Source organism: Erinaceus europaeus, unplaced genomic scaffold, assembly GCF_950295315.1.
Source record: "Erinaceus europaeus unplaced genomic scaffold, mEriEur2.1 scaffold_377, whole genome shotgun sequence".
Lineage (NCBI taxonomy): Eukaryota > Metazoa > Chordata > Mammalia > Eulipotyphla > Erinaceidae > Erinaceus > Erinaceus europaeus.
Genome location: NW_026647393.1, coordinates 70,325 through 81,674, shown reverse-complemented (window position 1 = coordinate 81,674; position 11,350 = coordinate 70,325). Strand labels below are relative to the sequence as shown.

At 49.1% G+C, this 11,350-nt stretch overlaps 1 protein-coding gene across 8 annotated transcripts; it reads right to left on the bottom strand.

Annotated features, from left to right (window-relative positions):
• Window positions 1-316: 316 nt before the first annotated feature.
• On the bottom strand, window positions 317-9,862 carry NFE2 (nuclear factor, erythroid 2). Of its 8 annotated transcripts, none has more exons than XM_007518148.3 (3): window positions 9,270-9,862; window positions 4,645-4,819; window positions 317-2,142 (listed from the first exon to the last, which is right to left on the bottom strand). In XM_007518148.3, exons 2-3 carry the CDS (start codon window positions 4,756-4,758, stop codon window positions 1,135-1,137), a joined length of 1,122 nt encoding a protein of 373 aa, XP_007518210.1. In that variant the 5' UTR covers window positions 4,759-4,819; window positions 9,270-9,862; the 3' UTR covers window positions 317-1,134. The 8 variants fall into 8 exon arrangements, with proteins under 8 accessions (XP_007518210.1, XP_060039948.1, XP_060039946.1 ...); XM_060183965.1 differs by having other exon boundaries at window positions 4,645-4,814; XM_060183963.1 differs by having other exon boundaries at window positions 9,590-9,862.
• Between the last annotated feature and the right edge of the window lie 1,488 nt (window positions 9,863-11,350).

The following is an 11,350-nucleotide window of genomic DNA, read 5'->3' as shown; positions in this document are numbered from 1 at the left end:
ATTCCGGTTCGAGCCCCTGGCTCCCCACCTGCAGGGGAGTCATTTCACAAGAGGTGAAACAGGTCTGCAGGTGTCTTTCTCCCCCTCTGTCATACCCTCCTCTCCATTTCTGTCTTATCCAACAACGAACATCAACGATGGCAATAACCACAAGGGCAACAAAAGGGAAAAATCGCCTCCAGGAGCGGTGGATTCATGGTGCAGGCACCGAGCCCAGCAATAACCCTGGAGGAAAAAAAAATGGCACTAAAACCAGTAATGACAGCTGGAGAGATGGTATACCTAGTGATCACACAATTTTCACACTTTGAACTGAGCTCCCAAGTTTAATCACAAACCAATGGCTCACATTGAATTGAGGATAAAGGGCACATGGCTCACCCAATGGAACATATTACCATATTCCAGGACCTGCATTCAAGCCCCAGGTCATCACACTAAGTGAGTTGTATCCTAAAGTCTGCCTTACCTAACCCTTGTCCAGGGGAATGAAAAAAAGTCATCAAGAGCAGTGGAGTCACGCTCAATGGAGCCCCAGCAATAACCCTGATGATAAAAATAGAAAAAGCTTGGAGCCCGGCCTGGGAAGATAGCATAATGGTTATGCAAAAGCCTTTCAAACCTGAGGTACTAGGTTCAGTCCTCAGCCCCACCATAAGCCAGAACTGAGCAGTGTTCTGGCATAAGAAAAAATGCTTGGAGCCTGCGAGGGTGGTGCAGTAGAGAAACTTGGGACTCAAGCACAAAGTCCTGAGTTTGATTCCTGGAATTCCATGTGCATAAGTAGTGCTCTGGCCCTCCCTGAATTCTTTTTTTCAGCTTGGCAACCAATAAAAGCAGTGATCTTTGGGTTGCTCAGTTTCATCTCCCTCATAAAAGAAAACACAGTGGAGGGCTTTCGGTGAATACTTGACAGACTTAAAACTCAAGCAAGAGGTGTTTGAAGACCTAGAAAGCTTGATCACTGAAAAATCCAGCCCTCCCCTCAAACATGCCACACAACAAACCATCAAAACCACACCTTGGCCTGTTCAAATGGCAAATGTTCTCACTGTACCCTTCTGGCCTGGGAAGTACCCTTATCAGAAGGCACAATGAGAAATCTGTGGCTAGTCTCACCCCTCCAGGACCCACTCAGTCTGTGCCCTCCATCTTGGATCCCCGAGGCACCAGGAAGATGGCCCCATCAGCAGCCTGGTGCAGTGCATACTCTTCAGGGGAGTAGCTGTTGCCTGCTTCATCCCGCAGGTGCTGGAAAATGTCACAGTACAGCTCTGTCAGCTGCTGGCGCATGACTTCCAGGGTCCGGTCAGCCTCCCCTCGGGCCCGGAGAAGTCGTTCCCTCTCACTTCCCAGATGCTCCAGCTCTCGCTCCAGCTGTACGATGGTCTCCAGCTTCCTCTTGCGACAGTTCTGGGCGGCCACCTTGTTCTTGCCACGCCGTCGGATGTCCCTGACTAGTGCCAGCTGGCTCTCCGTCAGTGGGTACCGTGCTAACAACTCATTAAAGTCATCTACTGGCAGGTTGACAATCTTGTCTGTAGGGAAGGGGATCTTCATGGCCAGGGCACGACGCTCATCCCTACTCCCTGCATCTCCCCGTGCAGGGGGCTTGGCCCGCACAGGGCCTGTGGCTGGCTCCAAGGCTAAGGGTGTTTCAACAGGTGGCAAGGTATAGTTGGGGTGTGCCAAAGAGTTGGGCATAAGTGAGTAGGGATACTCCACTGGGTACATCTCTATGTAATCGCTGCGTCGACGACCAGCTTCTGTCCCTTCCAGCTCAAGAGATTCAGCATCGCTGTAGTTGAGGGATAATCCTGAATCAGATTCTGGGTCTTCTTGGGGTTTGGTTGGTCCTGCTTGTAGCCCAATGTCCAGAAGGGCTAGGGGGTCAGGGAGGGGCTCACTGAGCAGGCTTGAGAGGGTCAGTGGCTTAGAGACTGGTATGGCCATGTTGCCATAGGAGTATGTGGGTTCTGGGGTATTCGAGGAAGGTGCTGGTAGCTCGTAAGGTGGTGGAGGAAGGGGGAAGCTTACATCTGGGTGGACTGAGCAGGGGCAGTAAGTTGGAGGTGGCAGGGGTCCAGAGTATGATGTTGGGGCTGGGGGCTCAAATGATGGCTCACTTGGAGCATTTAGGCCCTGCAAGGAAAGACACAAAAGAGGTATGGAGACAAAAGGGAAGCAGGCTCTCCAGAGACCAAATTGAGTTTTCCTGAAAACTACCACCAGGGGCCAGCTGGCCAATGGCACACACAATTAAACACACATAGTACAAAGCTCAAGGATCTGTGTTTGAGCCCTTGGCTCCTCACCTAGGGGTTGGGGGGGGGGGTGATTCACAAGCGATAAAGCAGTCATCTCTCTCCACCTCCCTCCTTCAATTTCTTTCTGTCCTGTCTAATAAAATGGAGGGGAAAAAATGGCCACCAGGAGCAGTGGACTCATAGTGCTGGCAGAGAGCCCCATTGAGAACCATGCCTCCATGATGAGGGAGTGAGGGAAGAAGGAAGGAAAGGAGGGCTAGCACCCAGAGAGAAAACGGGTTAAGAAGCATGGAACAGAGGGGTCAGGCGGTGGCGCAGTGGGTTAAGTGCATGTGGCACCAAGCACAAAGACTGGCATAAGGACCCTGGTTGGAGCCCCCAGCTCCCCACCTGCAGGGGAGTCGCTTCACAGGCGGTGAAGCAGGTCTGCAGGTGTCTGTCTTTCTCTCCCCCTCTCTGTCTTCCCCTCCTCTCTCCATTTCTCTCTGTCCTACTGAACAATGACGACAACAATAATTACAACAATTTAAAAAAAAGGTCAACAGTGGTCCGGGAGGTGGCGCAGTGGAGGAGGCATTGGATTCTCAACCATGAGGTCCTGAATTCAGTCCCTGGCAACACATGTACCAAAGGGATGTCTGGTTCTTTCTCTGTCTTTCTCATGAATAAATAAAATTTTTTTAATATTTATTTTATTTATTCCCTTTTGTTGCCCTTGTTGTCTTATTGTTGTAGTTATTATTGTTGTTGTTGTCGTCGTTGTTGGATAGGACAGAGAGAAATGGAGAGAGGGAGGGGAAGACAGAGAGGAGGAGAGAAAGATAGACACCTGCAGACCTGCTTCACCGCCTGTGAAGCGACTCCCCTGCAGGTGGGGAGCCGGGGTTCGAACCGGGATCCTTATGCCGGTCCTTGTGCTTTGCGCCACCTGCGCTTAGCCCGCTGCACTACAGCCCGACTCCCTAAATAAATTATTTTTTAAAAAGGCAACAAAAGGGAAAATTAATAAATATCAAAAAAGTACAAAGAAAAACATTGATTGCCCAATAAATTAAAAAGCATGAAGCACATCAAGCAAAGAATGCAATTATTCCAAGAAAACGTAGCCTCGTGGTCCAGGAAGTGGTACAGTGGATAAGGCTTTGGACTCTGAAGCATGAGGTCCTGAGTTCAATTTCTGGAAGCACATGTACCAGAGTCATGTCTGGTGCTCCCTCTCTCTCTCTCTCTCTCTCTCTCTCTCTCTCTCTCCCCCCTGTCATTTCTCATGAATAAATAAAATCTTTAAAAAGAAAACATTGTCCCCATAGGAATGGAAGTCTCAGTGGTCACAGTCCAGAAAGGACTAACATTGCAAAAATAGTAAAATTTCCTCTTTGTTACTGGGTTGAAATCATTCATTTTCCTTTATTTTATTTATTTATTTATTTATTTATTTATTTGTTTGTTTTTTTACCAGAGCACTGCTAAGCTCTGGCTTATGGTGGTATAAGGACTGAGCTTGGGACCTTGGCGCTTCAGACATGAAAGTCTTTTTGCACCATTATGCTGTCACTCCAACCCACATTCCTTTATTTTCATCAGGAAGGCATGGAATTGTTATCCAAGACACCACCCTGAACCCTTTACTACTGTAGCCATTTAAGGTCAGTCAAGTTCAGACCCTGGTCAAGCCTGGGTGTCCAGCAGAGGGAGCTACTGTGTGGGAGGAAGACTAAGCCAGGTCCTGAAGACCCAGCATAGGGGCAGGGAGAGAAAGGGGGAGATGCAGAACCTGGCCTGAGGGCTAAGAGGCACCTCCTGGAGCCAGAGAACCTCTCCCGTCTTTAGTCTCTCTGTTCCTACCCAGGTGCAGAGGGGAGGAGAAAGCATGTTGGAATCAGGGCCCCCAACCCACATCGGGAAACCACCCTGCTCCAGCTCAGCCGGGTACAAAGGCATCATTGTTAGGCCAACAGATACCCCTTTGTCCAACTGCAGGAGGAGAGGACCCTGGCATAGTCTGACCCCCCCTTCCGAGGCCCCTGAATTACTGCTCTGCTACCTGGGGGAAAGGGGCCCAGCTGCTGAGGTCGGGGGATGAAATGAAGGAAGAAAATAGGACTGAAGGAGAAAGGTCAAGAGAGAAGAAAGGTAGAGTGAGATATGGCTCTTGGAAGTTTAGTTCCCAATCAGAGTCTTTCCTGTCCACTATTTTCCTTCAGTGTTCTGGTCTTCATCCAAATTGCCCTCCTGCTCCAGCCTTTCCAGCCTTTTCTTTCTCAATGCCTGGAATACTTGCAGTTGAGACACTTACAGCTAACCCCTACCACCACCCCAGCCAAACTCCCTACTTCTCTGCTCTTCTCTCCTGTACCCTGCCCCGAGCCCTGCTCACCTGAAGTTCAGTGATGGACATGATCTCTTGCCAAGTTAGTTCCATCTCCCCTGGCTCCAGAGGGGGCAGCTGTGTCACCCTGTCCCTGCTCTGCTGGGGAGGACAAGGTGGCATCCTACTGGGCTAGGGCCTGGTCCAGTGTCCTCCGAAGCCCAAATAGCCCCAGTAACCTGTACTGAAAGAAAGAAATGAGAATTAGAACCCATCCTGTCAGCAGCCAGAATTTTTCTCCTACCTGCATGGGAAGGCTCCCTCCATACTCATGCTGGATGCATCAACCAACTGAAACTAGAGAAGTATTGTCTATAGCTCTTACTCCAGACCACCTGCTATGGCTGTTGCCCCTACCTCTGGGAGCACAGTAGATCTTTACATTTTTTGTTTATGACTTCAGATGACACCTTCTCTTTTCCCTACTTCTTACTTGCAAAAAAAAAAAAAAAAAACACTATGCCACTTGCCAGGGCAGAAGTCATATCTTCTGGATTTTTTTCTCCATTTCCCAGAGTAGCATCAAGGGTCACTTCTACCTTCTCTGTATCTCAGTTTTAGGAAATTGTCTCTTAGTCTTCTCTTCCAAGAAGAGAGTGAGTGCTTGAGGACTCCAATGAGTATGTTGTGGGAAGAGCCAAGCAGACAACCTCTCCCCTGCTCTAAGATATGACCCACGCCTGGTGACTGATAGCAGCCCTGCCTTCTCCTCCAGTCCTGGCCCTGGGCTCCCCTGCCTGGTTCGATAAGAGGGTTATCAACTGCAAGCAGCTGTGCAGGAATGGTCTCTAGAGACACTGAACCTCGGCCCTGTGTCCCCACAGCGTCATCTTGACTGAACCCCAATCCATAAAACTATAGGGGTGCTTTCCTCTTCTAAAGCCATTGGACAGCCACACTAAACACTTGCCAAGACCTGTGCAGGTGTTTGACAAGCATTACTGAGTGAGGCTGATTTTCACAAAGATCCAGTAAAGTCCAGTGAGAGGTTGAGACCCAAGTAGATACATAGAAGGGCAAAGGAGCCAATCCTGGCTGGAAACTGCATCCTTGAAGTCTTTCTGAGGCTTCCCTGTCTCTTTCCTTTAGGGGAATCTCCCTTTAGAGACTTGACAACACATTCCCCTCCAGCCCTTTTTCTTATGATCTAGGCCCTACTTACTAATCTGCCACCAAGCAGTAAGTGGCAAGCCAGCTCACTTCTCTCAATCTCTCTTTCCTCATTGGTAAACAAGGAAGTCAGACACCATAAACTCCGAGATCCTTTCTGTTTAGATAGCACATCCTTCGCCCTGCCTTTCACCACCTCCTCTCCATCAGCCCCATCCTTGTCCTACCTCTCTAGTCCCTGATGCCCATCTCTCCTGACATCTGTTCTCCCTGCCTGCAGCAAGAAATCCCAAGTGTATTTGGCAGGGGTCTCCTGATCTCTTAGGAATGGAATACACACCCTGCCGGGTAATCAAAGGCAGGCAGCTAGAGTTGAGGAAGACAAAGGGTTGGACTGGGATGCCCTCAGTTTGTATGACCTTCAGTCCCTCAAATATGGCTGCCTCCAGTGGAATCCACTCTTTGACTTACCAGGAAAGTAGTGAAAATGGCCAGGTATCCTTTGGACAGAGGCTCTCCCCTGGTGGTGCCTGCCCCCACCCCTTTGTTATGCTGCCATCACTGGAGCTGGGTGGGAGGTGGTGTAGCCACAGGGCCCTTTGGCCAGTGGGCAGAGTGGGTGGGGTGTTTATGTCTGTCCAGGATGCCATTTCAACACCGGAACCCCACCCTCCCCAACCCAGGTTCTGGCGGAAATTGCCCAAAGACAAAGTGAATGGAGAAGGGGTTTAGGGGGGCAGGGACTATGATTCTTGCCTCATAGTCTTTCCCAGCACCTCCCCCACCCCCCCACTCCACCACACACCCCTACCATAGATCACCCTGAATCTATCTCATAGGTGAGAGTACACAAATCCCGCCCTAGGAGGCAGGAGACCAGGTACCCTGCCACCCAAGGTATGTTACACCTGGGACAACTGGCTTCACCTTCAGTCTCTTGCATTAAATGGAGGCAAGACTGGAGCCTCTTCCTGTGAGAAGCAGGTTGCCTCAGGCAGTCACCAACATTCACTCCAATACTTGTGACCCCAGAATGGGGCTGGGAAGACAGTGTAATGGCTCTGCAAAAGACTCTCATGCCTGAGGCTCTTAGGTCTCAGGTTCAATCCCCAGCACCACCATAAGCCAAAGCTGAGCAGTGCTCTGGTTTCTCTCACTCTATATATCTCTCTCTCATTAAAATGAATAATATTCCCAGAGGGATAGAGAATGGGAAAGCTATCAGGGGAGGGGGAGGGATATAGAGATTGGGTGGTGGGAATTGTGTGGAGTTGTACCCCTCCTATCCTACGGTTTTGTTAATGTCTCCTTTCTTAAATAAATAATTAAATAATAATTTTTAAGAATAAAATAAAATAAATAATATTTAATAATAATTAATCATGTTAAAATTTTTAAAAGAAGGAAAGAAAACAACAGAATCAGAAAGCCACCCCAGGCCTATTGAATTGAAATCATAGGCACGGTTCTCAGCAAACCATTTTAACAAGCATCCTGGTGTTTTCCATGTGGGAGACCTGCCCCACCTTAAGAAACACTAAACGACATGGATTTTACAGGAAAGAACCAAAACCAGGGAGGAGTCCAGCAAATGACTCTTAGGCATTGTCTAGCTTCAAATCCTAGATCCAAGCAAAACTAAATTCAAGACCCCAGTCCCTTAAACCAGTTATCAGCCCCCACTCATGAAGACTAAGAGTTCACTCTTACCCTCAGCCTGAGACTGGGAGATAAGAATTCAGAAAGGGGCAGGCGAAATAACTCAGCTAAGAGGGTGCCACAGGGTGCCTGTGCTATGTACATAACCCAGGTGCAAACCCTCAGACCCACAGCCTCTACAGTACCAAGAGCTGTGGTGTTTCCCTATCTCTCTTTTTCTCTTTCTGTCTGAAAAAGGAATCCAGTAGCAGTGAAGTCCCAGGACTGCTCCCTTCTTATCCCTTTCTTGATGCTCCTGCCCCGAAAGATCTTACCACAACCCCCATAGCACTCCCAGAATGGTACAGAGCTTTATGTTTAAGGACCCAGGCTGCAAACCATTTGGGGGAGGGATGCTGGGAAGAGAAAACAATTTAGCCTCAACTGCTGCCCCAGAGAGAGAACCAAAGCATCACTCCGGCACATAGAATGCCAGAGACTGAACTTTGGACCTTATACTTGTAATCATATTTATTTATTTATTGGATAGAGACAGCCAGAAATTGAGAAGGAAGGGGAAAAATAGAGAGGGAGAGAGAGACCTGCAGCCCTGCTTCACTGCTCATGAAGCCTTCCCTCTGCAGGTGGGGACCGGGGGCTCAAATTCAGGTCCTTGCGCACTGTAACGTGCGCTCAACAAGGTGCACCACCTCCCAGCCCCTGGACCTCATACTTTAAAAAAAATATTTTTTAAAATTTTATTTTAATGAGAAAGAGAGAAATAAGAGATAAAGACAAATACAGAGAGGACACTGCTCAGTTTTGGCTTATGGTGGCACTGAAGACTGAATCTGGGGCCTCAAGCCTCAGGCATGAAAGTCTTTTACAAAACTATTATGGGGTCTCCCCAGCCCCAGACTTTATACTTTAGAGTTCAATACCTCATCCACTATGCCACCACTTGGGATGAATCCCACAAAAAGGAAGAGACAGAAGGAGAAGGCTTGCTTCTAGAGCCCTGTTCTGAGGCTTTGTTAGAACACCCCACCTCTCAGGTGGAGGGTAGATAACATAATGGTTATGCAAAGAGACTCTCTTGCCTGAGGCTCCAAAGACCCAGGTTCAATCCCCCACACCACCATAAACCAGAGCTGAACAGTGCTCTGGTAAAAATAAATAAATAAATAAATAAATAAAATAAAAGTCTCTCCGGGGGTCAAAAGCAGCAGTGAAAAGATGGGGAGTGATCAATGAGATTTGGCATGTGGAGGAGTAGCAGGTGAGCAAACTGAATAAACGATTAGGAAGATCTTCATGAAGGTAGAGGTGAGACAAAAACAGATAGACAAACACATATACATGCATGTATATACATACATAAAGAATAGAGGGGAAAGGAAGTAGAAGGTTTGATGAGAGCATACCTGATTGAAACCGGTGCAAGCGAACAAGGGCAAGAGGGACAAGTTTCTGTGTCCATCACTCAGTTCATAAACCCAAACTCTAGCTTTCTGGGGAGGTCAGTGACTAGCGCTAGTGGAACGAAATCTCCCTTCTCTTCCACTGCATCCTGGCAGCCCACCTCCCAGCCTGCCAAGGTTCCCTTTAGGAAGGTGCTGCACTGGCTGCAGGATGCCTTCCCCTCCTCCCTTTCAGTCCCAGCTGATTTCTACCACTCCAGGCCCAGACATGAGAAGACCCAGGGAGGGCAAGAACTCAGCCCCCTTTACCCCTTGGCTATCTCTTCCTGCTGCTATAATACTTCTCAGCAGGCCAGGCAGGCGTTCAGTGCCTCTAATCCCTCAGCTTCTCCCAAGACTTCCCTCCCTGCTGGCTGAGCAGGGTGGTGTGGAGGAATGGAGTGTGGGAAGGGTGCTACCATATACCTGAGAATCCATGGGTTTGCCCAGGGTAGCCAGTCTGTTGAACTTCCCAGCCACAGGCGGAGACCTTGGGAAGCCACTGTCTAGTGCCCATCCACAGTCTTCTCCCCAAGAATCCCCAAAAAATCCATCTAGTTCTTCTTACAGAAAAGTGCCCAAAAGATGTCAAATTCCTATGCCCAGAGCAGCCTGGGAAGAACTGAGATCTCTTAGCAAAGCCTTAGAAGTGGGCTGTTTTCTCCCTCTGCCTCTTCTATCTCTCAGCCTGCCCCTGAGATCCTTAGATCCCACTGGAACCCTCCGACCACCCCACCTTCAGGCACCTGTGGCTGGGTCCGAAAGCAGAGAAAGGAGGAAGATGAGGCTCCGGGTGCTGTCCCTGGGGAGGCCTGGGCTGGGCTGACACCTCCCCGAATGAGGATCCCGGCTACCTCTGGGGACCGAACAGGGTTGTGCCCCGCCCCCGCCCCCAGGCCATAGCTGAGCTGAGTGCCCAGCCTCCTGCTGAGTTGGAGCGAGCGCCCCAGCTGCCTGCTCTCTGAAGCCCTCTGGCCTGAGCTCTCAGGTCCTTCCTCCAACCCTCCCTTTCCCCCATGGCCCTCCTCTCCTCCTGCCCCTTCTGGCCAAGAGAGGAAACTTGAGCCCAGTGTGGTTTCTGCCCACACCACACCCCGCCCCCACCTTACTCCACGCCAGCGGGGGCAAACATGACTCCCTGCCTCTCCAACCTTCCTTTTCTGCCAGGTCAGTTTCTCCCATGTATATGATAAGGAATGCCAACATGATGACGGATTCCAAAGGGACCTCTCAACTTTGTCTAAGTTGTAACCTTCTTCCGTCTACCCCCCTCCCCCCCATACACACTTTCTTTGGGATAGAGAAACTGAGTCATACACGCAGCAAGGTGGAGGGATGCATTAGATAAGAACCAGGTGTCTAGTACCCCAGCTGTTTATGCAGGTGGGCATTAAAGGCTTTGCTTTTATTTCAGGAAGCCTTTTTTTGGGGCAAGGAGTAGGGAATCTTTTGGGGAGGAGGGGATGGCGGGCCGCTTTGATGTATCCTTTCACCTGTCGCCTTTTCCCCTCCCCCTGCAGCCTCCGATGTCCTAGGACAAAGGCCTCTTTCTTGGCCAGGTTGTTGTCAACTGCTTTTGAGGGGAGTGGTGTGTGTGTATGTGTGCGCGCGGGAGCGCACACGCGTGCGGGGTGGGGTGGTGGGGTGGTGGTGGTGTTATACTGGGTAGGGACATTATTCACTTCCATTACAAAGGATCCTGGTGCCCTCTCCTTTCTTTGAGCAAGGCACACCAGCCACATGCCTGCCCCTGTAGGAGACCAAATTCATCCCTTGGCACCTACAGAATCTCTGCTTGCCAGGCCAGTAAGTAGTTCCAAAAGTCACTCATTCATCCCTTTGCCTCCAGTATACAACCCAAGTTCCAGCCCAAATAGCCCTCTCTTAGGAGACCAGCTGTTAGTGACTTTCAGCTCTAAGAACAGTCCTTGTTATTTCTAGCTTCAACCTTTACAGCTGCAGCCTAGAACTTTTCTATTTTACTTTATTTACAGAGAAAAAGAAGGGGGAGAGGGAGCAAAGGTATCAAAGCAACAGTTTGGCACATTGGTTATTTTGAAAATTGAATTCAGAACCTCATACTTGAGAGCCTAACAGTCCATATACTGTGCCATCTCCCATACGTTCCTTCCTTTCTTTTGAAATTCTAAATATGTTAAGTGGCCATGGTACAGCAGGTTAAATTCTAAATTTGTTATTTATGTATTTAAGAGAGAGAGAGATGAAGGTGCAGAGAGAGAGAGACCAGAACACTATTCAGCTCTGGTTTATGTTGGTGCTGGGGATTGAAGCAGGGACCTCAGAGCATCAGGCATGAAATTCCCTTTGCATTACCATTATGCTATTTCCCTGGACATCTTTCTTGCTTGCTTGCTTGCCTACCTTTCTTTCTTTTTTTATTTTTAAGATTTTTAATTTATTTATTAGAAAGGCAGGAAGAGGGAGTCGGGTGGTAGCGCTGCGAGTTAAGCGCACATGGCACAAAGCGCAAGGACCGGCATAAGGAT

Bases quoted from the DNA above. Each gene is read 5' to 3' on its own strand.
- NFE2 (XM_007518148.3), bottom strand. From the start codon at position 4,758: ATGCCACCTTGTCCTCCCCAGCAGAGCAGGGACAGGGTGACACAGCTG. The intron at 2,143-4,644 runs GTGAGCAGGGCT...CTTTCCTTGCAG, and splicing joins TGTCCATCACTGAACTTCAG to GGCCTAAATGCTCCAAGTGA.